This window comes from Microtus oregoni, unplaced genomic scaffold, assembly GCF_018167655.1.
Source record: "Microtus oregoni isolate MIOR12 unplaced genomic scaffold, Mior012 000027F_ref0000203, whole genome shotgun sequence".
NCBI classification, from domain to species: domain Eukaryota; kingdom Metazoa; phylum Chordata; class Mammalia; order Rodentia; family Cricetidae; genus Microtus; species Microtus oregoni.
The window spans coordinates 28,410,529-28,438,173 of NW_024543086.1; the positions used below are offsets into that span (position 1 = coordinate 28,410,529).

Sequence of the window (27,645 nt, forward strand, 5' to 3'; positions counted from 1 at the left end):
TGAAATATAAATAGCTCTGAAAACCAAATGTTTTTTCTAACTTATTGGTGGCAAAACCAGCCCTGAACTATTTCTGAGCTGTTGGGAGCAATTGATACCTCTTGCTGTGAGTGCACATGCTTATTTTCTTTGGAAAGTTAATGTTTGGTTTCAACTGTCCAAAACCCAGAAGTGGGCAAAATATAATTTGTATTGTATGCATTGCTTTTCTTTTTAATACCTAAAGATCATAATTTCCAGACATGTCTAGCCACACAGGCTCAGAGTAAGGAACCGTGTTCAGTCTGCCTTCATAAGTTTACGTTACCGTCCGGTGTTCTGGGTCATCTTTGTAAGTCACGGAGTCACACTTCTGCATCACTTTCTGCAGCTTGCTTTCCTCAAAAATTGCTATGAATCAGAAATCTGGGTTGTTGTTTACTATGACTGAGTAGTATTCCACAGCAGATGCTTGGTCTTTTTATCCAAGCATTTCAGTGACCCCAGGTTTTCACTGCCCAGGGCCACAGTGAGCACCATTGAGCACACTGATGTACTGATGTGTATGTATTCTCTCCCAGAAGCAGAACTGGGGTAGAGTGGGGTGGCAGAATCTTACTGTGTAGCCTAGAACTCTTTATGTAGATTAGATCAGGCTGGCCTTGAACTCAAAGAGATCTGCCTGCCCCTGACTGAAAATGCTGAAATTAAAGGTGTACGCCAACACACCACAGCACAAGCTGGATTTGACAGTGTTTAAACAGAGCTTGTGGCTCTTGTGTTATGAAGTCTTCTCCTTAACTTCATCTTTAACAGTTGCCCAGCACCCTGTTGTCTTTGTTTTCTGAGGCGGCTGTAACAGAATATTCTGAACTGGGTGGCTTCAACAACAGATGCATACTGTCTCACGGTTCTGAAGGCCAGAAGTCCGAGGTCAAAGAGTAGGTAGGATTGGCTCCTGCCTAGTGAGACTGGAAGAGAAACCTGCTGAGGGCCTCTCCCTGGCTTCTGGAGACTACTGGTGGTCCTTGGTGTCACCTGCCATCCGCTGTGGCACTTGGGACTCTTTCCCTGTGTGCTGGTGACACAGCTTTTCCCTGATATGACAGAATGCTAGATGGAATCATACTAAGGAGGAAAGCTCTATCTTGACTCCTGGTTTTAGGGGTCTTTGTCCATAGTCACCTAGCTCCATTGCTTTCAGGTCTGTGATAAGGCAAGAGCATTGTGGCAGAAGGACATGGTGGAAGCCAGTTGCTCATCTCCTGTCAGCTACAAAGCAGGGACCAAGGACAAAGTGCTACTAGACCACACCCACAATGACCTACTTCCTTAAGCTAGGCTCTTAGTTTCCACCCAGGCCCTGCTAAAGCCAACCAATCATGAATCCATCAATGGGCTCATCCATTGAAAGACCAAAGCTCTCAGTCTAGTCTCTCTGCATACTGTGTTAGGGACATTTCAGAGGGAAGCCACTATGGTGACTATCACCGGGACCAGATCTTTGCTTTTTAACAGATACAATTATACTGGATTCCTGCCCATTCCAAGGACTTCATCTTAGCCAGCTCCATCTGCAGAATGACCCTTTTTGCAAATCAGATCCCATTCTGAGGCCCCAGAGGTCAGAACTTCAGCATGAGAATTTGGGAGGAGTCAGAGTTCAGTCCTACCATCTAGATCAGCCAAAATGTACTGAGTCTCCTCACAGTGGTACCAGGGTGGTTGCTGCTGCCCAACAAGTCACATCACAATGATCCATGCTTCTAGGAGCCCTTAGAAGCCCATTCCTTAGTGCTAAGTGGATGTTTCCAGCAGGGCCCACCTGGGTCTGACTTCTCATTCACCAGCTCTTCTGAAGGGCGACCAAAACAAGGCCCCTTCACATGCTTGGGCCCAGGAGAGCCTTCTGTCATGCCCCATTTTTATTTTCCTTCTCTTTCCTGCCAAGGAAGAGAGTCCACAGGTTAATAGCAAACTAGAAGCCCTTGATGCGAATGTCTGTGGAGGGCATGTTCTCTTGTGGATAAAGAGACAAATAGAAATTTCAGAAATATAGGGGCCTCTGGACACCAGACATTAAATCCATCAGTGAAATCTCAGTCCTGGGGCAGTGCGCCAGGACCTTAAGAAAGCATTTTCTGATTTACTTGAGGCTGAAGAAGCCCATGTCAGAGAAGGGCAGTAGAGAACAAGTTGCCAGGCTCTTTGAGGCAGGAATTCTCCAGAGCCCCTCAGATTCTGAAGAGATTTTTAGAATAGGAGCTTTTCAGGCTATATTGTAGGAGCTAAGATTGGAAAGCAGCCTGGGAAGACACAGCTTAATCAGAGATGGAGGCCTAAAGAAGCCTGTAAGGGAGCCAGAGGGCTGTACATGGGAAACAAAGGCTGGGTGGGGGCTTGAGTCCTCGGTCAGGGAGGCAGTGTTGGCCACACTTAGCACAGGGGGCTCAGTGGAGAGATAGGGCAGGATGTGAGGAAGGATAAATATAGCCCTTAGCAGGGGCAACACCACCCTCAAATGTAGTGCTGCAGTGGAAGCCTTAGTCTGGCCATCTAGGACAAATCCCCTGAAGGGACAGAAGCCCAAGGAAAGGGAATACTGGTAACCAGCCACCCTGCCAATCCAGGTCCAGCATGGATGTTCCTGATGGCTGACCTGGGTCCCTAACATCTGCCAGCTCCTTCCCAGTTGTCTGGTAACTGAGCAGAGGACATTTTGTGGCTCCAAGTTCCTTTCTCTCAACCAAAGCACTTGTTTTCATGTAACATCCTGACATGACTTTTACCTGGACAGGGCTGGGGATCTATGGGGGTCCCAGATGATGGAGCACCTGTCACCATGACAGACATCTCCAAGACCAACTGGTCTGCTGATGGCAGCTTCCCTCTGCCACTGCTTCGTGCGTAGAAGGGGGAAATGTCCATCCTGTCAATATTTGGGACACTAATCTCCTGTGTTCAGGCACCAGAGGTCAGGAAGAGGTCGAGACAGTTCCAGGAATCCAAGACTCTAAAAATGTGGGCCTGACTGGAAAGGATTTCCAGAGAGGGGAATGAAAGAAAGAACCCCAAATCTCCACCCCCTTCCCAGCCCCTGGGCACTGGCCACTGCATCTTGGATTCTTGGGAAGAAATGAAGTCAGTGCACCCAGCTATGCAGGTCCCGGTTAATAATGAATGCGGAGGAAGGAGAGAGGATGTTCAATATTTAAACAGTGCAGAGCGCTAGCTGTCTTGCCAGTTACTGTCCTCCGCATGCTTCCTGAATGGCTTCTGTAAATCTGAGCACTACCCCAGCTCCATTGCTGGCCTCTGCCACCAGCTTACATGAGTAGGGCACAGTAGCTTTGGGGTACTCTAGTCAGCAAGATTTCTGTTGCTTTTTGTGAAAGATGGGGATAAGGTCTGTGGTGTCTAGCCTGTGTGTTTAGGGCTCCTGTTCAAGCTGTGTGGATCCCTCACATTCCTTCTCTTGGTGCTGCCTGTGTCTCATCTGTGTTGGGCTTTGGTGGCCTAAACTGATGAGGAAGGCTTTACAGGGTAAAGTGGACCTGGTTTAAGAGCCAGCCGTCTCTTCAAGACCATAAACTGACTATCTGCCTTCAAAGTTGCATGTAATGCAAAATTCTGTGAATCAATTCCTCTTTTCTTCTTGACACATGTTATATCAAAGGCAAAAGCATCCTTTTGGGGGGAGGAGAAAAGAAAACATTTGGCCTGAGACATAATAAAATCATGCTAAGGATGCAACAAACTTGAAGTCTCTTAGTTAAAGGAAATCAATACTTTTATGATGAAATATTAATCATCCTTTAAAAAATAAGTCAAAACTAGAGATGCACAAGAGCCAGAGTGATTTTAATGCCTCAGGCATTAGCTTGGCGTTTGCAAGGAAGCATGGCAAGCAGAGCCCACTGGAGCCTCTCTGAGAAGCCCCTCTCGGCCTCAGGAGCCACTTGTGGATTTCATTCAGAAGCACACATTTCTCTCCCGACATGCCACAGTTACTGCCAAGCATTTCTAAACTGCTGATTTGGGGAAACGAGAAACGAGAAAGAGAGGAGTCTGCAGAGGTGTGTAACCATGTGTGATGCTGACAGCAGGGACGAGGAGAGTAGAGAATTAGAGAAAGGTACTTGTACACACACCTACCACCTGTCCTTCCCTCCTTTGGACCAACGTTAATTATTCCAATAGTCCTTTTAGTAGGTGTTGAACCATGTTTGACTGTTTGAAACCAGGTCAAACTGGTTGAATTTGAGTTTCATATGTTTATTACAGACAATTCTGTCAGATATGCAGAACAGTCCTGAGTGTGTTGAAAGCAGTGAAGCTGGCATTTACACATCTGTGTCGCGATAACAAGAACTCTATGTTCTTACTGGTGACTTTGATATAAATACTTAAGTCAAACTGGGCGTGGTAGTGCACTCCTGTAATCCCAGCATTTGGGAAGCAAAGGCAAAAGGATCACTGTTAGTTTGGAGCTAACCTGTCTTTATAAAAAGGAAAAAAAAAATCCGTTAGCTTTAGGCAATTAAAGTTACTTTAGGACAGCTGCCAAGTCTCTGTTGACTAATGCCTCGGTCATATGGTAACAAAAGGAAGGCTTCACTCTTGTGTGGCTTTGCATTATCAAAAGATGTAAATCATTTCTCCTGCCATATACCCCTGCATCTAAGTCACTAAGTCTTGCCTCACTGAAACCAAGTTCCAGTTCAGCAGTCAAAATGCAAGCACCTGGGCTCTTAACCTACACTACTCTTCCTTCTTCTTCAGTCCCATGGAGTGGAATAACTTGATATTGATAAAAGAAAAAAAAAAACTTGCTCTCACATGCTTTCAGGGCAAGCAAGTCCTCTATGGTCACATCACCCAGGAGCAGCCCAAGCCCTGGGAAAGCTCCTCTTCCCCTGTGTCCTGTTTCTGTGTACCTGAATTTCTGCTTTTCTTGGGACTTTTCCCTTTGCAGATGACAGAAACTGACCATCTGACTGGTCACGTCTCATGGGGCTGCAGAAGAGAAGCTGACAGAGCCCTGTCCATTGAGCAGCTCTAAGCTTCTGGAGCATGTTCTGGGCTAGTGCCCATCTTGGTCTTTGCCTGACTCAGCACACTCCCTGATCCCTTCTAATGCCCAACATGCAGATAGCATCTTTGATTCTTTCAGTAGTAAAATGTAAGGCAACGTTGTCCTCTGTGACTCTGGCCTGACCCCAGTCAGTTAGCACATGTAAGAGAAGAGGCTTTGGTGACAAGGAAGGCACTGCAAGAACATCTACCCTGCTCTGTCAGCCCAGATGGAGAGGGACCCCAGGCACATGGCTGTCTGCCCTGGGGGAATAGTAAATACATGTCAATACCACACCTTCTGCGTGAATGAATTTCTGGTCCCTTTATATACCAGCACCTTGTAGAATGCTCAGGACTGGGGCATCCACATTATGAGACATTCCCCACAAGCCTGCCTTGCTTCTGGCCTGGGAGGATAGAGCAGGGCTGGTAAGAGGCTTCTTAGCAAACCAGGTACTCCTGGTTCATCACAGGCTCTGGGGACATCTTTGTCAGGGAAGCCTTTAGCCAGACTACCTGGGTTGGGAATCCCCTGTTCCTAGAGATGCTCCATAGCTACCTAACAGCCTCCCCTCTCCCTGCTCTTTCAGCCTTGTCCACTGCCTCAGAGTACAGGCAGCCAAGAGGGCCGTTGGTGAGCTTTCTGTTGCCTTGGCTGAGAGACTGTTGTGGAGCTCTGTGCTCTCTCATGTATACACGGTAATGCCATCTGAAGTGGGCAGGGGCTGGGAGAGGCAAATGCCCAGGCATCCTGCAGAGAAAGCCCATGCCCTGGTGCCCCTAATTTGAATAATCCAAAGGCAGAATAATCCACAGAGTGCCTCTCAATAACCAGTTCCCCGGGTCCACATGGCAGCCAGCCTTCCATGACAGGTGGTCCTGCCCAAGGCAGGGAGGACTACCTGCACTCCTGACATCCATACGGGTCAGGTCCCCCAACAACAAACGGGACACCTAGTCCTTGGGTGTCTCCTGGGTGGTAGCCCACACAGCCAGGTCCTCACCTGATGGCAGGGTTGAGCTAGAACCAAATGGCACAGCAAGAAAGTAGGACACTGAAAACATTTTCTCTTTTCTGCAGGTTTTCACGCATAACCCTTAAAATCCAAGAGGATTTTTCCATGGATAAAGAGCTATAGACTATCAGATTCTGCAAGTTCCCAGATATTTTTTGTATGTTATCCCTTTAAAACCAACCAGAAATAAAAGTCTTTAAGTGTTTGGAAGTCAAAGGTCACCTTTAACACCCAGTCATGGAGTCGCCTGTGGCCAGGGCAGAAAACAGACAGCAGCTGCTGCTGGAGAGTGTCCCCTCCCCTGGTTTACTTATCTGCCACCCCTCCATCCCTGGTACAGGGCAGAAAATTTTCTGGTAATGGACAGAGGGGGCAAATCAAAGAGCGGTACTTGAGTGTGGAGACCCTAGGATGATCCCAGAGTGCACAGCTCTGAAATACTGCATCTTTAGACCCACTAAAGAGAGGCAGGAAGTGTCGGCAAGGGGTATGACTGCCTGGGACCCAAGCCACAGGGTGCCCACATGTCAGTAGACCTGCATTTGTGTGGGTTTCAGAGGTGCTCTAGCCAAGTACCTAGGTCTCAAGTTGATCCCTTATTTGTCTATTTTTGTTTGTGTATTGTGTGGAAGGAAGAATGAGGACCACATGTATGTGTGTCCACAGAAGCCAAAAATGCTGGATCCCTAGAGCTGGAGATATGGGTAGATATGGCCTCTAGGCCTAAGTGTGGGAACCAAACTCAGTGCTCTGGAGGAACATTACTCACTCCTAACAACTGAACCGTCTGTCTGTCTGACCCGTTTTGTTTTTGTTTTATTCGTTGTGTGACAGGAGATGGTATGTGTGTACATGTGTGTGAGAGTGCATGCTAAGAAGCCGGCAGGTAGAACACTGGGTAACCCACTATATGTCCTTGAAACAGGCTGCCTCACTGAGACTGGAACAAGGCTGTCGCCAGCAAGTGATAGTCCTGTCTCTGACCTCCACAGCAATGGGGATATACAGGTACAAATGCAGCCACGCCCAGCTCTTTATGTGGATGCTGGGGATTTGAACTCAGGTCCTCATGCTGTGATGTTGTGCATTTTCACACCTGAGCTATCTTTCTAGCCCCTGTGGGCTTTTTAAAAATGTGTCTAGGTGTTTTTCCTGAATGCATGTCTGGCATCCAGGAAGGCCAAAGGATGGCGTCAGATCCCCTAGAATTTGAGTTACATGTTTTGTGAGCCACCATGTGAGTGCTGAAAATTAAACCTAGATCTTTTGGAAAAGCAGGCAGCCAGTGTCCTTCAACCGTTCAGCCATCTTGTGGACTTTTTTTTAACAGTGTTGGTGGCATCTTTCTAAGGTGCTTTTCCTCAGTGACTCCTGAATGGTCCCTAGTCTCTCAACATCCACCCCCGTCTTACCCAAGAGTGAGCTCTGAAGACACGTGAGTGAGAAAGTTCCTTGTCACCCAGACCTTGTAAGCACAGCGTCAGTCCAGAGTCACAGCAGACTGGAGTCCTAAAGTACCCTATCTCTACCCATGTCACCCAGGGGACCTGGCAGACAGCAGCCGAGGTGAAAAGGTAGAGTCAAGGAAAGAGCCAGCAAGAACCATGCCACACTGGCTGTCTTAACATTTTTGCAGGAGGTCATAGGACGGATTGATTTCTTTTTCTTTTTTTTTTTTTTTAACTGTTTCCCAGCATCTCAGTATGTGCTGAGAAAATATGAACACTGCCTGGCCAGGAGCCTGAGCCATGGCCTCTGAGTGAATCTGCTAATGAAAGGCAAGCTCAGGAGCCTGTGGCCCTCAGCTCCCTATTCACAGTGGAGGCCCTGGCAGCTCTGTGCTTCCTCACCTGGAGCCTCATGGATAAGATGGCTGGCTGTGGGGACCCAGCCAAGCACCTCTGTCCCAGGCTGAGCTCTTCGCCATGTTCCACGCTCACATAACACTTGTCCCAGGAGCTGTAACAGGGCATCTCCACAGGGGACGTCTCGGGCTTATGATGGGGCTGATGGCAGAGCTTGTGCCCAGACAAGGGGCAAGCTGGCTTTGCCCCCGCTTAGGTAGGCCACTCCTTGTTTTTCAAAAAGAGCATGAGGAATGGGGTAGTTCTAGCATGGCATTCACAAAACCCTGCCTTCTTTCCCCACACCACTTAAGCCTGTCATAGTGGAGCATACATATAATCTCAGAACTCTGGGTAGAAGCAGAAGAATCAGAAGTTCGAGGCCACCCTGGGATTTATAGCAAGATAAGGCCACCCTGGACTGCATAGCAAGTTACAGGCCACCCCAAGGGAGACCCTGTTTCCAAAGAAAAGAGGGAGGGAAAGGGAAAGAATTGAGTCTTGATTTCCACACTTAAAACTTCAGGCAGTGGGTAGTTTACATAAAAATCCAGATACCCATCTTCTTTTTAAGAATTGGAAATGTACACCCCCCAAATCAGGATGTGTTCTTAGGTTGCGGGTCCCAGCCCCTGATATCTCCCAGGGCCCAGGTTGTCAAATCATATTTTCCTGACAGAACAGAAGGGCTTCTTAGCCTCTAGGTCTCTGTAGGGTCAGGGAAGGCTCTTGGCTCTTCCCACCCCCCTTCACTTGCTTTGTCAGCCAGCCTTGTAGGGTGTGTGATCTCTACACGTGGACCGCAGAACAGTCTGGAAAGAAGCAGGGAAGGCCCTCTCTGGCAAGGCTCTGCACCAGCTGAGCACTTCCTTTTTCAGCTCTTGTAGGGACCAGCGTTCCACTGCTTAGAAAAGGAAGCTACCTTCTGAAGGCAAGCAGCTCAGTGTTCTCTGCTGCTGCTTTCAGGGCTGTGCCCAGGAAGGGTTCCAGGGATGTAGGCTGCTCGGTGATGGTGGGTCCCAGGAGTTCCACCATACTGTGGTTTTCCCCCAAGCTGGAACTCCTGGGAAGCTCAAGTTAAGCGCTGACATCAGCCATCAGCGTGCTGTGATAGAAGTCTACCTGCTGTCACTTTCACTTGGCTGAGTACCCGCTGGTTTGTCGTAGGGCTTGTCTCTCCAGTGATGGGCTGGATCCATCTGGAAGCAGTAAGGCTCCGGTGGACAGCAAGGTGTAGCCCATGTTGCACAAAGTAAGGGACCCTTGGAGTGACTCCCAAGCTGAGCAGGCCCCGCACTTGCCCTTCTGAGAGGCCTGTGGAATCCCCTATACAGAGTCAAGCCAGTTCCACAACTCCAAAAGGGCAAGTGCCAGGAACCTGAACAGTGACATTTCAGTCAAGTACACAGGTCTGGGCGGATCCCAGATCCCAGTGGCCTGCTTTCTTGTAAGATGAGAAAACCTCCAGCGCACCCACCCCAGCCCCCAGTGTCCCTATCTGCACACTGTGCAGTCTCTCATGGCCCTCAGTTTCAGGTCCTAGCCCAATTTTAAAATCTGAGTTCTGGTGTGAGTTCAGAGAGAAACTCAGCCCCTCCACTGGATTCTACCAAAACCTCCACTCCCCCACGGGAAGAAGAGAATATTTCCTGAAGATCTGAGTCCACAGGCAGGATCACCTGCCCCCTCCTCTTTTCCTTCATCTCACCATGTCCAGACCCCTATGCTCCACTATCACCACCAGCCCCGTAGGCTCTGGGCAGTGTGACCAGAATTAACCAGGCATTCCCCACATTGTCAGATAAGATTTTTTTCAGCTACATAGGAAGTGCTAGAAGAGAGGTTTATGTTGCCCCCAGGTAACAGCATCATGGATATGGGTAAGTGAGGTCTCCATGAAGCATCAGGGACCCAAGATCCTCCATGGTCAGTGTTCTTTCTTCCCTCGTATACAGTTCCCCTCATACAGAGTCCAAGATGACTGCTGGATTTCTGGCTATCACATCCGTGTTCCAGGAAGCAGAATAGAGGATGTACCCTCTTTCCTGTTGAAGAGGCTTCTTGGAAATCCCACATGCCACTTTGATGTCTGTCTCATGGCCACAACTCAGTCACATGGCCATGCCTAGTGGCCAGGTTCTGTAACTGCAGCTGAAAGGAGAAAATGAATAATAGGAAGTAACTAGCAATGTCAGAAACATATTCAGCACCTCCCGAGCCCAGAAAACGTCAGGTGCTTGCAGCTAAAGTGATGAAAGTCCTTACAGAATATTGGACATCTTAGCAGTCAAGTCTCTCACGCACTGCCTGAATAGGACAGGTCCTGGATAAAGAGAGAGGACTTCTGCCCGACCTGTCAGCCAGCACACAAGCTCTGAAGGGCCAGGAAGGAACTTGTGCAGACAGAAAGGAGGCAAAAGAGAACTGGAGTTCATAAGAATGGCCCGGCAAATGCAGAGAACTGCAGGCTATCCTGAACTGCTGGACAGAGGACTGTGGGCTAGCCTGGACTGCTGAAGGAGAGGCTCTATTTCCACCCGATTGGTCTGTGATTCATAGTGTCTCTGTGGGTTAAAACTCCCTGTGGACTTGTCTAGGAATCTACGAGTAGGGACAGAAATGAAATTGAACTGCCACAGCACAGTCAGGTCAGATCAGAAAGGAGAGGGCAGCTCTGTCACCACACTCTGGTTCTAGCTGTGTCAGGACAAGGCCCTGCAATGCTTGATCCTTATTGTACACTAGCACAATAAGCAAACACAGATGAGATATAAGATAGAGAATGCCCTGTCAACCACCATCACTAGTCAGGTTCTGAAATCTCATGGACCTGGTTATTAAAGAGCTCAAAGCAGACAGTGGAGGAAGGGACTCATCCCAGTCTCAAAGCCAAAATGGGCAGGTCTTGGGCTCGAACCTGGGATTCTGATTCCACACACAGTATTCCCTCTGTTATTGAGCCTAAAGTAGAAGGCTGACCTTTTGGTGGTAATTTTGTTCTTGACAAATGCCAGAGAGCTGTTCATTAGTTTACATTCCCAGAATCATGGCAGAATGGAGCAGAGGAAGACAGGAAGGCTCCAGGCACCCCATGCAGCTCAGGGATTCTGCAAAGCAAGGAGATGTCTTACTATTGGCATGGGTTCATCTTCCTGGCCCTGCTCTGCAAAAGTTTGTCCAGGTCCCAAGAACTCAGAGGGAGGGAGCCCTGGGAGACCAGAGTGGCTCATAGTGGGTAGTACTTCTCCCAGGTAACTTACTTCTCCTCTACTCACTTCTTTCCTGATTTGAAATAATATTCATAGGTACTTGCTCAGAACTTAGTATGCTCAGAACCTTGGGTTTAATCTCAGCACCACATAAACTGGACATGGAGTCACAGGCCTATAATCTTAGTGCTCAGGGAAGTAGAGACAGAAGGATCATAAGTTCAAGGTATTTCAAGAGAGATCAAGGCCAGTCTGAGATACGTGAGACGCTGTCTCAAAATAATAGTACTTAATGGTAAGGAGTCTAGAAAATTCAGACAAGCACCCAAAAGACAATGAAACCCCACCCTAAACCTATCCACTCCTCTCACAGCCTCAGCCCTACAGCTGTTTTCTCTGCTCTGCACAGGGATGAGGAAAACATAGGGTTTTCTCGGTAGGAGTTTGTGGACATACTTTTGCTAACCTTCTCTTGCTTGCCATGTCTTAAGCAGTTCCCTAGGCACTTAATCCTGCTTTCTGCCAGCATTTTTGCCAACAGTGGAGGCTTTCATTATTTGCCTGTGTCAGAATCCATTGGCTTTACTCCAACACTAAACACATCCATGTCTTAACCATTCCCCGTATTACACCCTTTCAGCAGCATGCGGTTCCCCCTCATACGCGCACTCCCGCGGCTGCCACCACCAGTGACTCCAGTTCCTAGGCCAGACTGGGTCCAAAGGATTACAAGTCCCCACAGCCTTTGGTACACATCCAAGAGCTGTTCTTGAGACAGACACAGGGTGAGCCAAGCTTGTCATCAGTAGAGAAGACCCCAGGGAGCTTGTGTGCCTGTTAACCATCCAAGATCTCTGGCATGTCTATGTGTTTGCAGCCCTTGTGTGTTGACACAGGCCCAGAAGGCCTCTGGCGTCTGTGCTGTAGCTAGCTCATCCAGAACTGCCTTGCTGGGATGAAGCAAGAATTCTGAGGTCCAGGCCTCAGCCATAGCATTCATCTGCAGTTCTCCCCAAGTCCATACAATGCCCCAATGTGGTAAGTTGGCATGGAAGAGAGTCCCTTGTAACTGCAGCATACAGGAGAATAGAGAGGAAGGAGGGGAGACTTGAGCAGCAGCAGGAGAGGGAAATGTAAGCTAGCACTTCTACTCAGTAGATCCTGCGAACTCTGACAGATGGGGTTGGGACCAGAAGCCTAATGACATGAGGTCAGTCCCAAGTCCTATATGACAGAAGGAAGGAGCCATCTTCTCCTCCACAAGCATGCTGTGGCACACACATGCCCATACATAAACACACACACACCATAAATAAATAAATAGAAAAAATATTTTTAAATAGCAAGACCACAGACTGGGGATGTCCTTTTTCTATCCAACTCTAATTACATGTAAATTTTATTGCCAGTCTAAGATTTGATGCTGGCCCCAGATGAAAGAACTTTCTTTTTTCTTCTTGTCAAAAGACCCAGGGTTCCCTGCATGCTGGGCAAGTGCTCCACCACTGAGCTCTGCCCTGCCCAGGAGAGGACATTAATCTCCTGCTTATCCCTTCGTGAACCTCACTCCAGTAAGTCACAGTGACAGAAGACCCTCAGAGTCCCAGCTTTGTCACTTACTCATTCAGGAACACACAGACTCAGTCCCAACCCTTTTCCAATACTCAGCTTGTTTGTATGTGTGATAAATCGGCAGCTTGGGAAAAGCCACCCGACACTTTGATTTGTTACAGGGTAATTCATTTTCAAGGCGAGTAAACAGCTTGTAAGCGCAGGGGTTTACCACTGTAGGTGATTAAGAAGTAAGTAGCTATAAAGTTCACTGTGCAAAGCTATGTCTGATCGTCCCTGTGGAATTATACTGAGCAGTGTTGGGATTTGCCAGATATTCGCCGTGTTTCCTCTGCTGACCCCTCCTGCCACCATCTGTCAGACGCCCAGTGAGGCTTCATGGGGTCTGGAGCCCAGTGGCACTCCTGTTCTCTCTGTAACAGCCATCTGAGGTAGACAACAGATGAGGACAGGAAGCACTGCCTCCCAAAAACGAACTCCTGCTTAAGACTGCCCGTCACACTCAGAGATCTGCTGCCCACCAGGCCCCACCCCCTGCCTTTGCTGTGGTGCATGTCGCCTACTTTTAGAGCCTGACCAGGGTATCGGTGAGCTTGGTCATTTGAAAACACTAGTTCTTCATGAACATTAGTACAGAAAGCTGCTTCTTGGCCAAGTACAAGGTCCCAGTGAGTGTTCAGGGAAGGGGTGTGTAGACCAAGGGTCCTGTCTATAGATGAAGAGATGAAAGTGAGGAGGTGCAGTACCTTGCCTGAACCCCACCCCACCCCCACTGGGCCAGTAAGTTTCCCCAGGGGGCAGAACCTGTTCTACCCTTTGTACTGCATGGCTGAACACAGTGCTCCCATAAAAGTGTTTTATGCTTTTTAGTATACGTAGTCTCCATGACAATGACTTTACTCTGTATAGCCAGGCTGCACATATACCAAGTTCCAAAAGTTTGTCCCCCTAAGACTTTACTTGAAGAGTTAGTTACTTCTCTTGTTGCTATGACAAGCAGCTTCAGGAAGGTGGACTTGGGCTCCTGGTTTAGGGGATATAGCCCATTATGGTGGGGAAGGCCTGGGGAACGGTGGTGGCTGATCACACTGCATCCACAGTTAGGAAGCTGAGAGATGAATGCTTGGACTCTTGCTGTATCCCCCAGCCCATGAGATCAGAGTGGGTCTTCGTCCTCAGTTAAACCCCTCCGGGGACACTCTCACAGACACCCCAAAGGTATTTCCGTGGCAATTCCGAATCTAGTAAGATTTGCCATCACTTATCAAAAGGCAGTGGCCAGCACCTATGTTCTGTGGAAGTAAGACTGGTCCTGGAGGAAGTGTCATGAGCTCGAGGGTACCCTTCCTGTCTTACCTTACTGTAGCTTCTGACTCGGGGAGCAGATGAATACGGGCTGCAGGCCACCAGCTCCAGGGCTGCAGCAGAGCGAGACCACTTGTCTACATGGGCTCTTGGCTTGTTGAGGTATTTGTTCCTTGGGAGTTTTCTTATTTAGAGAATAAAATCAAATGTTGCAGCTCTTTGGGAGGCATGATGTAAGGGCTCAGAAGCCCTAGTCTGTGCAGAGAGCGAGGCAGGGGTGCAGTTCCTGGACTGGCCATCGAGACTAAACTTTGTCAAAACAAAGTACTTTTGGGAGTTTTTGGTGGTGGTGGTGGTGGTGGTTTCTTTGTTGAGACAGGATCTTACTATATTGACCAAACTGGTCTCAGATTCAGACATCTACCTCAGGAGGATTTAAAGGTATGTTCCACCACATTCAGCATAAAGAACACTTTTCTTAAAAAAAAGAAAAAAATGAAGATTTGCCAGACAGTGGTGGTACACTCCTTTAGTCTCAGCACTCGGAAGGCAGAGGCAGGCACATCTCCTGAGACCAGCCTGGTCTACAGAGAAAATGGCAGGACAGCCAGGGCTACACAGAAATCCTGTCTCAAACAACAAGAACAATAATAATAATTTATTTTTATTTTATGTATCTGATTATTTTGCCCATATAAATGTATATATACCATGTGTGCGCCTGGTGCCCACAGGCCAGAAGAGGGCTTCAGCTCCCCCAGAACTGGAGTTACAGGTCATGCTCTGAGCTGTCATGTGGGCTCTCTACAAGAGTAGCCAGTGTTCATCTCTCTAGTTACTAAAGAACACGATTAATGGGCATTTGCCATACACACTGCCTGTGCTGGGACCTGCTGGGAAGCCTCACATCTCGCCTTCTCCCGTGGTTGAGGCCATGAGTGTGAACAACCAGAAACAGACTGAGAGGCCACAGTAGCCACTTACCTGCTCCTGAGAAGTGGGTTTCACCATCCAAAGCTAAGTATCTCTAAAACTGGGAGCTAGGCCCCTCCCATGTTGTGTGGCCATAAGTCTCGGAGCCTCCACACCTATGAGTAGCTCTCGGGTGGGCTATTGGTGACTCTTCTCCAGCTTGTTACTCCTGAACCTGCCCTACCAGGGCTGCCAGGGCAGAGTGGGTTCTGGTAGGGGGACGACAGTCAGGTCTCTCCACTGTTCTTAGTGACTTCCCAGCTTGCTTTGGCAGAATGACGCCCAAAATTCAGCCAGGAGGATGCTGGTCTCTCTGTGATACCTTTAACAGGAGCCCTGAAGCATAGCCAGCCATTGCTATGGTTACAATAGACACCACAGCCCTGCCTTGTCCTGGTCAGTGACAGCTGTTCTGAAAGCAGCTTCACACTTGCCCAGATTAGCCCCTACCCTGGGAGATCAGCTCATTTTGGAAAATATGTCAAGATTCACAGGGGACAAGTCCAGTCCAGTTGTCTTAAAATGGAGGAGAGGCAAAAGCTGCCTCATAGTGTCTCCAGCTCATCGTGGGGGCGGCCCCCTTGGCGAAGCCCGCCAGCACTCTTCCAATTAATCATGTCGCATACTGTTGTCTTGCAGGCTTTGCTGTGGCCCAGTGCATAAACCAGCATAGCTCACCATCCCTGTCTTCACCATCACCACCATCTGCCAGTGGGAGCCCCGGCGGCAGTGGGAGCACCAGCCACTGTGACTCAGGGGGCTCTTCCTCCACACCCTCGGCAACCCAGAGCCCAGCAGGTATTGGCCGTGGGACATGGGAGGCTCTGGGAGGCCGTTGGGGACCCTGTGACCCCTCACCTCTACTATGACCTCTGAGTCACAGCTCCTCTTCATGGTGTCTGGAAAACACTGCCACTCAAGGCTGTTCTCTTTTGGTTGAGCAGGATGGCACCACCCACCAGCTGCCTGTTGGCTGCTCTGCTCTGTGGGGCTTTCATACCACAGAGTTTTAGGAGACGGTGCAGTTCGACCTAACCCAAGTGGCGTGTCATCACTTCTATGTGTCTCACCAGCAGGGGTCTCTCAGGGTGACTGTGAACCCTGGGAGAAGGAAGAATCATGTCCCTGCTGAGTGTGCCCAACATACACATTTCCTCTCTCGGTGTCACACCAGAAGCATGCCCTGCCACTCTAAGGCGGTGCATCAGGGGAGAGCAGGATCACACCGTGCTGTCCTTTAATGTACACTGATCCAAAGGCCATAATGAAGAGTCCATAAAGCGGAGCCAGACCATAACGCCTCGGCCCCACCTCCTCCTGCCTCATCCTGGGCTGTTATTTTTATGAGCAGCTTGCACACATGTGTCTGTCTGTTCTGCATTAGGTCCCAGGAGACAGACATCAGGTTTGGTTCTTGATTAGCATGGGCCCAAATGCAGCCAAAAGGGCAAGGCTAAAATAGGTACAAGACCAGTGTCTCCAGCCAGCAGCACTACCCCATGATCTGCAGGGGACCCATGTCTCTAGTCTGTACCCTCCATGCCTTTCTCTATGCCTCCAAAGTCTGACCAGAGCCCTGCCCAGCATACCTCACAGGGCACCTGGCCCTCCTCTTTTTTAGTTATGGAGTGAGGAATCATGGGAAGAGCCATACCAGGTAAAGGCCACAATGCCGTGCCCATCCCCTTGGGACCAGTGTCTTCCTGGGTATTGTACTTCCCGGCATCTGCCAGTGGAAGCCCACTTCTGTTTCCCAGGGCTTTCATCTTCCCAGCAGAGGTTTAAGTCACCCTTGTACATATGCCTGTAGCTCAGGGGATCCTAGCCTACCTGTGCTACCCCAAAGGTACTTTTCCCCATCTCTGTTGATGTCATAAGGCCCAGGCAGGAAGGTCACCCTCAGGTCCATCTCACTGGAACCTCTTCCAACTCTCTGTCTATTCTTCTCCCTGCCCTGTGCTAGGGGGAAGTAACATCTAGACTCAGCTAAAGATTAGCTACACAAAGAGGCTAAAGATCCAACAGTTGCCGTGCTACTCCCAGGCTCCCAGCAGGGAAATGCAGACAGGAATCCTCCAGAGCAAAGAACAGCTGCTGGGGCCCCTGCCTTGGTTTTACCATGCTCTAGGACAGGCGTTCAGGGCTGTATGTCCATGTGCTGGATGTATACACTTACTGACATGCACATTGCTGTATCTCCATACAAACCCAGACACCCTGTTTGCCAGCATCCCTAGAGTGGATGGTCTTTTCCACATCGCTACGGGCACGTTTCTTCATTTTCAAGGAGTCACAGCCAGGCTCTACGTGAGCAGGTAGCCATATACTTCTTTGCCTTCAACTAAAACCAGAGAGAAGCCTGCACTGTCCAAGTCAACCCTCCAATGTGCACTCATCATTTCGGCCTTCCTCTGTCAGCCCCCAGTCCCCACCGTTCCTGCCCAGTGCCAACAACATGTCTTTGCATCTCACAAATCCAGGGACCATTAGCCAGGCTGTCAGATGGCCTGGCAGTTCCAGTGAATAACTGATAGTCAGGACCTCTGAGGTGTCTGCTCCCTTTCACTGTATCCCAGCAGGCATCCCAGCCCCATTTTTTATGTGACATGACAGTAAAAGCCTGCGACTGGCCACCCATCCACTCTGTCCAGTCCACATTAGCTCACCTCTTTCAGAAAGCCGACCTGACCAAGAGCTATGCCTCATTCTGGAGGCGGCGATCAGATGCCCTGAGATGCAGCTGTTGACCCTGAGAAGAGCCCACAGAACCCATGAGTCTCTCCACCTCAAATCCTCACATCAGGGTACCCCTTCCATCCAGAACCAAGAACGTGCTTTGTTCCTGAAGGTCCAACCTAACAAAATTGCTCTCCCCATGCCCGTGTCCTGTCAGGATGTGCTTGGGAAAAGTCAAGGACAGAGGAGGGGTTGGGGGGTCCCTCGACCAAGTGTCTGAGTTTGACATAGCTGTAAGTGGCAGCTCAGTATTTGAGAGTCAGAGAAGATGCCCCTACATAGTCTACTGGCCAATTCTGAAACATGCCAAGTGCTCAAGGCACTGTTCTTGGATGTCCAGCTAGTTGTTGGATGAACTGGAGAGGCCTCTGCCTACCTCATTCACCTCTGTTCCTGCTGCTCAGCCTGTGCAGCTGTGGCCTTACCGTGAGTCCGTCTGTCCTCGGAGTTGTTTTGAGGGCATGGTGCTAACACAGGGCCTTGCTGACCTTACATTTACTGAACCTCCCAGAGGTCAGGGAGCCCCTTAATATAGAGAGCAGCTGCCAGGTTCCTCAAAGCCACGATAGCCAACTCTAGAGACTTAGAGGTGCCAATGCCCCACTGCAAGGTCAAGTATCTGGTCAGGAAAGTATATGATTGATACTGTCTACCTAGTGAGAGACCAGTTCCCATGTCTGTTTCATGGTGTTTAATGCTCAACAATGTACAAGAGGTAAGTCACAAAAATATAGCCAAGTGGGAGGGTTAGGACCTGTGTTTGAATAATTCAGTAGGTCAGCTCTGGGTCCCAATACCTCTGTCAGTTTCAAAGCAGCCAGGAGAGCAGATTGGAATATCCCAATCGCAGAGAAACGCTGTCTAATGTGACGACACTCTTTGTCCCTTGACTTGACACGTAAGATTCACGTGTCAAAACATTATACCAAACCCGCAAGTAACAAACACAAATTACACTGGCCTAAAGGATTAAAGACATGGTGAAGACGTTCCTACTTGTCTGACATTTCTCCTGACCTGTGTAGGTTCTTCCCCAGCCCATACATGGTCATCCCAGTGTATGCCCTGCATGGCATTCCAGTAGAGACCTACCTATGGCTGGGCACCTTACTTGGGTGCACTACATAGACATCTCCTCCCTGAGGTCTTCCCCTCTCCCCTTCCATTTGAAAACATAACATCTCTGACAGATCATGTGACTTACCTATCACACTGCCATTAGCAGATGGGAGAATCCAAATGTGAATTCTGTCCTTAATTCCCAAGCCATGCTCTGCCTTCTGAAACAACCCAGCAGAGAATGGGACATGGCCTGAATCTCAGAAATCTCCTGGGTCAGTTTGAATCCTGCCTGTAACAACTGTCTCACAGTTGCCTGTGGGCCCAGCTCCAAAGCCGCAGTCCTACTGGGAGCACATAGTCCCAGGTAGCAGATGGCTGGGCCTTGTGGGTCCCAATCAGAGGAATGCTTGCTGGGGTCTCCAAAAGCACAGTAGACCCTAGACAGCCACATTTTCTTCTGATGCAGGTTCATCTCCACACTAGGGGTGAAATGGGCTGATGCCCAGGATGGTTATTTGTACATTTGCTTTGTCCAGCTAGTTCAGCCTCATACTTCCTGCCTGGGTTTGAACAAGACTCATGTGTATCGCCAGGATAGGAATTCTCAGATTTTTGTAGAGGCTCCAGCCTGTGCTCCCAGGCATCAGTAGTGCAGGCTGCCCATCCTGGTTAGGTGGCCTTGAGACATGCCCAAGACATCCATCTACTAGAGGGGCCCTCTCACTGGCTTCTTGCCCTGGATCTTCCTCACGGTGCTGTCTTTCTCTAGGCAGACAGGTTTCTTCCATGCATGGACATTAAATTCCCAAGTGGCAAAGCAGGGTTCTCAGAGGTGAACAGGAATGGGCCAGCCTATCAGACGACCACAGAAGCATGTGTGCAATAGAACCACAATGAGGGACCATGGTTACAGGGGCTCCACCAGCTGGCGCAGACCAGCTAAAGAAGGCTCTTGTCTTCCTAGAGAGGAGACCTGAGGAACAAATGCTACAAGTCAGGAGCCCTAAGGAGCAGGTGTCTGACCTCACACAGGTCCGACTGAACCCCGTCCCTATATCTTGTTGGAGACAAGTCCTCTACCCATCTCCCTAAAACATGCCTGCAGATCCTGCCCTCCCAAGTGCAGAAGCAGGCAGTCTGCCTTTGAGAAGCAGTTTCTGTGTCTCATGACCAAGACCTCTGCCTAGAAGTGGTTTTAGAGCCTGTAGACCCAGCACAAACTGGGACCTCAGCCAAGAGAAAGGGTCCCCTGCAGAGTCAACTGGTGTGCTATGCCAACGACATTGTGCACATTCAAGTGACTTTTTAACAAGGGCTCAAGTGGGCATCCAGAGCTGCCACAGAGAAAGCGCACACACTGCACCCCCGACTGCCTGAGGAGCCTGCCAGAAACAGTGCAAGGGAGTTTTGTGTTCCTGGGCAACTTTTACCTATCAGAGCTGCACCCAAGGGGACTTGAGGGGACTTGAGTGGCCTGCTTCAGTACCCATTCACCACTCAGTCTGTTTGCTCATTCTTATATCTTGTTTTTTTTGGGTTTTTTTGAAATTAATCTTGTTGTGTTGCACAGACTGTCCTCAATCTCCTGGGCCCAAGTGATCCTGTCCTTGGGCACTTCATGTGGAGACCACAAACTTCCGCCATGGTACCCAGCTCCATTGCTCTTTAATGGAAGTGCTTTGGGCGGCTAGCACTTTAGTGGAGAGCTGAACACCACGTAGCCAACATAACTAGTATGGCAACCCTCAGCTTGACCCCTGGTGAGAAATTGACAATGGAGTCAACACTTTCTTTGAACTTTTACCTTTTTGAGAAGCTGAAATCAAAAGCAGCAACATGGGAAGGGGTCAGAACCAAATGTGGGCCCAGTCCCCTATGCCCCATGTTGATGCATGGCTGCTCAAAGTCACACTGTGGAGTCTGCTTCTGAGACAGGTCCTACCATGTAGATCAGACTAGCCGGACTAGGGCTTCTCCTTCCTCAGACTTGAGTGTGCTGAGATGACAACTGTTGGCCAGTATGCTTGTCTTCTTTATGTGATTCTGGTGAGATACTGCTTCCATGACCTACCCTGCGTTCTTTAAACAGCCCCTTTTGTTTCTGCATATGAGCTAAGTTTTACAGTTTGTTTGTGAGTTCTTTGAGGAAGAAGACAATGTGTTTATTGGAAATGGTGCCAGAGTGAAGGTCAGGCTGCCCTTGTAAATGGAAATGTCAGCCTGTGTACAGCAGCCGCCACTGGCCATCCTAAGGGCTGACAGGAAAAAGAAAGGGCTAGCTTCTGGGGAGCCAGTGTTGAGAGACCCCATGACCTCTGACCCCAGGATCCCTTCTCTGCACCTTTTCTGAGCATCTCTCCTTAATTTTTACCCTGGAGTTCTGGACGCACACTCCAGCGGCCTTCGAGGGAGGTCTCCAGGGAGGAGGCAATGCTGTCTGACTCCAGTGGCTTTCGAGGAGGTCTCCAGGGAGGAGGCAATGCTGTCTTTTCTCTGCAGGGCTCTTTTTTCCTTTTTCTTTCTTTCTTTTCTTTTTTTTTTTTAATAGTGGCAAAATATACCCAAGCTGAAATGGACAGATGCGGCCGTCCTCAGCATGACGTGCTGTGGTGTTTGTTCACATCACTGTGCTCTGTGGCATTACCTTACCTCTCTCTTGCAGTCTCTCTGAGAATGTGGCCCACCACACCCTGAGCCAGTCCTTGTGCTGCTGTTGCAGCCTGTGTATTTCCGCTTAGCCACTGCCTGCCGGGTCAGCCACTCTCTGCTCTGTGTCCTTGGTTCCCCAGCTGGGGCTTTCCAAGTCATCCCCTCCCCCAAATATGTCTAAGACAGGTGTCAGGATACTTCCAGCATCCAGGATTTGCCTAAAACTTGACTTTCCCCGGGGTCAGAAATGCTTAGTTCGCTCTGGTTTGGCTCTGTTCCTCAGACCCTCTTTCCTATGGGCATTTCCTCCTGTATTTCCCATCTTTCTGCAGGTCCCAGATAAAACTAGCAGGCAGTTTTGTCCTTTTGTCCCCTGATTTTTCTGACAAGACCAGAAGTTAGCAGTGACTCAAATCTTTGCAACAGGATTGAACCTTGTCTGTCTCTAACCATATTAAGTTGGATGAGTGAGGGGTTGGCGCTGTAGCTCATCAGCCGCATGCTAGCCTGGTGTGCACAGAGTCTGAGTTCCATCCCCAGTGCCATAGAAAGCAGGCCTGATGGTACATGCCTGTAATGTACTTAGGAGGCAGAGGCTGGAGGGTCAGAAGTTCCAAGATTCTCCTTGACTGCGTAGCAGAGTCTGAGGCCAGACTATATGAGACCCTGACTAATAAAAGGAAGAAAAGATGTATAAATGAGCAATTTTTTCTTAAGTCTCCTGACCTTGGCTCGTCTTGGGGGACAGCATGGATGTGTCCTGTCTACATGGTGGGCTGCCAGTCTGGGTGCCACTCCAGCCATAGCCCTTCTCCCTTTGTTCTTGCTAATGCTCAGTGTCTGTCACTGCTGTGTCCTTTTTCCACCTCACCTTCGCCGTTCCATTGTTACAGGCTTTCTATGATCTGTCGCTGTGTTTTCCCTCTAGTCAGGAGTGGCAGGAAAGGACGCCGGCGTGTGTTCAGCCTGTCGGAGGCCGACAGTCACGGCGGCCACTGGGTTTAGTGCTTCGACCAGCAGCTGCCACGGCACCTCACGCACAATCAAATCAGGCAGGTCTCCTTCAGGAGCCCCCATGGGCCCATGATATCCCTGCCACATGCAACAGGGTTGGCATGAGCAGGGCGGGAAAGCTGGGCCTAGAGAGCACGCCATCGCCACCCCAATCCCGGCTTCCCTGAAGTCAATTCTTTCCCTTTCTGTCTTCTGACTAAGGCCACACCCCCCAGCCCAGTTCTCCATGGTCAGTCTTTCCTTGGTATCCCAGAGCGTTGTATTGTTCCTAAAGTCCTACCCAACATCAGGCTCAGTGTAGCTCCCCAGAGTCAGCCCTGAGCTGGAGGCCATGTCCCATGTGTCCGTGCAGATAGCTGCAGTTCAGCTCACTCCTGACTAGAATCGAGAGCGTGTGAAAAACAACCTACAGTGTTCTTTCCCAAGCAACAAATGCAGCTCTCCAGGCCCAATGTTACCGCCTTGGTAGATGACACCTTTCCATTGCTCCAGTTACTTTAACATTACCAGGAAAGGTGCCAGGCTCTCTTTGTCAGGGCCACCGCTGCTGCTGTTCTAGGATTCACACATACACACACACACACACACACAGCGTGCTGGTTGAGGTGTCCATGTGCTGACAGTGTCAACAGGAACCCTTCACTTTCTTTTCAGTTTGCCAGCTGACCCTCTGCGCTTTGCATCAGCTTGCTACATGGAGCCCGCCCTCCCTCCCTCTCTCCCTCCCTCCCTCCCTCCCTTCCTTCCTTCCCACAGCACTTGCCTGCCTTTCCAGCCTATATTCAACGTGTCCACATCATTTCTAGAAGTTATCCCTTACTTTACAAAGACCAGTGAAGCCCTGCTCTATAGCTGTAGATCACATCTGTGGGGGTCTGCCAAGACATTTCCAGTACGCTCACAGGCAGAGGCTGGAGGCCCTCAACCTTCTGGGAACACAAGCTTGCTGTAGCTCCTTCTCTTTCTGTGACTCTGCCTCCCCAGCCCATGTCCAAACCCTCCTTCCCAGTGCCCGGTCTGTAGCCTTTAGGCCCAGAGGCCTCAACAGAAAAGAGATTCCAAAGGTCCAACAGGTCACCTTTGCTGCTCAGCCTTGGAGCAAAGAGTGGCCTTGCAGTGCCTTCCCCAGGGAAACCTGCCTTCTCTTTTTTCCCCTTTGGTTACATGAACTTGCTGCCTATTTTCAGGAAGAAATTCCTAGTGTAAACAGCAATTGAAGGTGGGTGCAAGAGGGCATCCTAATGATGAAGAGTGCTTTTAAAGTGGAACAGAAACATCCTTTTTGAGAGAGTTGTTGCTTTTCTAAAGGCACCCATTCACCTCTATGACGTTGTTAATGGTTTTGCTCTTTTTTGATAGCTTAGACTATAGTCCTTGTGCCTGCCTGATTATTCTCATCAGCAAAAGCCCCATAGAGAACCAGGAAAGAGGTAAGGGCCGAGGAAGGCGATACTTCTGCTTCCCAGTCCCAACACCAACATCAGGACAATTCCATGTGTTTCCCATGTTTCCCAGCTGCCCAGCCATGGACCCTGTCTCCCAGGAAGTCTCAGACCCGTCTGAAAACCTTCATCAAGGTGACAGCAAGTTCACACAAGGTCACAACAGGGACCTGGGATCTGTGTGAAGCCAGCCCAGCTCAGAGGAATTGGTACACAATGGAACAAGTTAGTGGACAGCCAGAGAAAACAGCACTGATGGTGTGAACAGCACTTCTGGGCTCAGCTCATACCTATGTCCCTTTTTGCATCGGTTCTCACTGATACCCACAGCCCCTCAAGCAAAGATGGGCCCAGAGCCACAGGGACTGGCTTTCTCCAGACTTCCTCTCACTTGCTCCCTCCCTTTTTCCTTTTTAAAGAAAGGGTGGAGTGGAGTAGTAGTAACTCAGTGGTAAAACATTTGGCTAGCATCATGCATGCTAAAAAAAAAAAAAAAAAAAAAGTAAAGAAAGCCCTTAGGAAAAAGGCCCTTCTAGATCCCAGTGTGCCCTGGGAGAGTCCGTGTGTGCTTTCCTTTCCCTGCTCTCCACCCCATTCTTCATACCGCCTGGTTTTATTTGGTTCTTCATTCCTCCATCGTTTGGCTCTGTGTTCTGTTCACTTTTCTGTTTTATTTTGGCTTAAATGAGAAAACAAAAATGAATTCAACCAGAGTAACATTAAACCAAAACAACACCCCATATGCCCTCCAAGTCTCCTCACACGACTCGAGGGCTGAATAATCACCATCTTCTGCCCAAAGACTGTTAACCCTAAAATCCATACAAGCATCAGCGTGCAGCCCAAGCGACACTCCCAGCACTGCTCTCGGGGTCTTCAAATGCCCAGCCTCTGCAGTCTTGGATGGCATTTCCCTTGAATGCCACACATTCCTGGCTGACTCATCACTGAAAAGCTAGTGGCCATAGTCTATCTACAGTCAAATCAGGGTTTATAAAGCACCCAAACAAACAACAACAAAACCCAGCTATTTAGCACGTCTGGTAGAGGTTGACGGCTCCTCTTCATGGCACTTGTGGGAAGCTTCTGACAGTCATGTCTTTGACAAGCCCATCATCCCCTCGGTGGGTGCAGAAGGCAAAGACAAACCATAGCACCAGATTTTAACTATTGCATTGGACTCCTTAGCAAATACCTCCATGTGTAGCCCCTAACAGTCGCCTGGGATTGCAGGTGTGCAGCAGCCTGCTTGCTTCCCATTTATGTATTTATCGGCAGGCAATTGGCCGTGACTCATCCTGCACACAAAGCCTGCCCAGGCTGAGTTTCACTTTCAGAATCTACGCGTTGGTGTCACACCAGGCCTGAGTTTTTCCCTGCTGTCACAAGTCGGACCCCCAGGTTCCTGACATACTACCCCTAGGACTTAGCAGTTTCTGGGTCCCTAAAATGAGTAGGTGGAACCAGGCCATGCCCTAATACCAACAGTCTCCCCGCAGGTTTTTCTGCCTTGATGCAGGACAGGAGTGGTGGGTGCCAGCTGATTACAGTGTCACTACAGCTGAAAGTTTCTCTGCTTTCCTCCCTTAGATGCCCCCACAACTCCAGAACAGCCTCAGCCTCACCTTATAGTCCAGTCGGTGATTGTGAATGAAATGGACGTCAACTCCAAGCCCAACAAGAACTTGGCCAGGAACTCTGAGGTGGAGACCATGCACCTGTCCCCCAGCCTCCTCCCTGCCCAGCAGCCCACCATCTCCTTGCTCTATGAGGACTCTGCTGACACACTGAGCGTTGAGTCGCTGACCCTTGTGCCCCCAGTCGATCCTCACAGCCTGCGAGCCCTCACTGGCATCCCCCAGCTTCCTGCACTGGCCACAGCAGGCCCAGAGACCCCAAATGAGGACACTGTATACCCAGAGCCTGCGAGCCCCACGGAGCACTGAGTGGGCACCCAGGGATCTCCCTTTGTGTGTGCAGCCTGCTGGTAGGGACCCAGTATAGTTTTTGACAGCAAGACACAGTTCTCCATGGCCTTGGAAGCTGTCCCTGATACCTCTCCCTGCAAGACAGCCATGGACCACTGGAGTTTCTCATTTGCTCTGACCTCTTCCTGAGCAGGCTGGGATCCCAGAGACAGCCTTCTGTGTACAAGTGATGGCACTGGCCGCCTAGAGGGGTCCCGACAGCCCCGAGTGGCACCCTCCTTCAGGCAGCTCCCTTGTTTTCTCTCCCCGTACGCACAGAAGTGGACAAGGTTACTTTGGGTAGAACTCTGTAGAGAAGCACCTAGATAAATATCTCTTTCAGGCTATTTATTTCTGGTTTTGGCAACAGGTGAAGAGATTTATTTAAAAAGTACTATTTGCAGGGGGGGAGCAAAAAGAAAGTCCTCAACCATGAGGCTCCAGGTCACACTAGAAGCACCAGCTGTTAAGGTTCCCCTTCTGTAGAACTTGGCCGTGTATTTATTCTGAAGTTGTGGGTGTCACTTCCTCTGTTTCCCTGAGTGATTCTTGTTTCTCTGTCCCAAATTCTACAAGCATGGGGGATGATAAAATCTCCCCCTGAAACATTCAAATACTTCTGAACAAGAAGAACTATGGCCATATGGAGTGAGGAAGCCCGCTTTTGTGCTGTGAGCTGGGTGATGTCTGCCCTGCTCAGGATACCACACAGGCACAACCTGCAGCAGGCTTACTACCTTCTCCTTCATCAAGAAAGACCACTGAGACCAAGGAGGCCCTAGTCCAAGTGGCCATGACGGGAGTCAAAGGATTTAAGACACAGGAAGTCATCCTCAGATGTAACCAGCTTCCCAATATGCATATGGATGCCCAACCAGGGGCCCAGCTGCAAATCAGGTGACCCAAAAGCAGACTCTTCCCTTCCCTGTCCATTGCTGCCTCTAGCACACAGCTTGTTTCAGTATGAAAATCCCATGCTGCTCGGTATGTGCCAGCAAAACCCAGATCTGTCCTATGAACCCCCAGCTTTCCTTTGCATGCAGTCAGCCAGATCACCACTCATGGCTCCATGGCAAGGCTTTCTGTGTCTTTCCTGCCAGTACGGCCTCATCCAGTGTCACTATCTACCAAAGGCTAACCACGAGGGTACCCTGGGGAGGCCTGTCACCATCTGCCCATCAGAAGTCCTTGCCACCTCTGTTCAGCCCACTTCCCTGCAGCCCCAGTGCTCCCCAGGAGGGGAGTGGTGCCCGTGTGGACTGGCCTCTCTGGTCTTTAAAAGCACTTCTGCCTAGAGGCAAAAGCTCCAAAGGCAGTGGCAAGAAAGGATGTGCTGAGCCCCTGGAAAGGGAGGAGAGTGATGGCCACCAAAAGAAGGGTTCTCCCAGCCCCCACAACCAACCCTGGGTATTTCTTGATCATCTGCAGGAAGGGGTAGTCAGAGAAGCAGGCACTTTGGGTTTTGAAATGGCAGTTGTGAGGGCAGCATAATGTTATAAAATGCAGTGTGGCCAGAGAGAAATGCCTGCAGCCAACCTTAACCCACCCGTGCAGGTGGGCCCCACCCCTTGGGACTAGCCTCTTCTCTGCAATCAGGAGGTTTCAAGGAAGGGAAAAGGAGCAAGGTGGTGAGCAAACTCTGAAAAAGCAGCTGCTATGGAGTATTCATCAAGGACAAGCCTGTCCTCCACATCTTGTAAGATTGTTTCCAAAGGCTTCCTGCAGCCAGGCACCCAGGGATACCTCCAAGTGTGCAAAAATGAACTTCCTGTGCACAGAGTCCTTGACTCTTTGCTGATGAG

At 49.6% G+C, this 27,645-nt stretch overlaps 1 protein-coding gene across 5 annotated transcripts in view; it reads left to right on the forward strand.

Moving 5' to 3' along the window:
* Clec16a (C-type lectin domain containing 16A) overlaps positions 1–26,645 on the forward strand; it is a 218,035-nt gene extending 191,390 nt beyond the window's left edge. For 4 of the 5 annotated variants that reach the window (XM_041676079.1, XM_041676081.1, XM_041676080.1 and 1 more), the window contains 2 exons: positions 15,613–15,771; positions 25,467–26,645. In XM_041676079.1, the coding sequence (XP_041532013.1) occupies positions 15,613–15,771; positions 25,467–25,822 (515 nt within the window). In that variant the 3' untranslated portion in view covers positions 25,823–26,645. Of the gene's footprint in view, positions 1–15,612; positions 15,772–22,348; positions 22,473–25,466 lie in introns of all 5 variants that reach the window. The other variant, XM_041676083.1, reaches the window with a different exon arrangement.
* Positions 26,646–27,645: the final 1,000 nt, after the last annotated feature.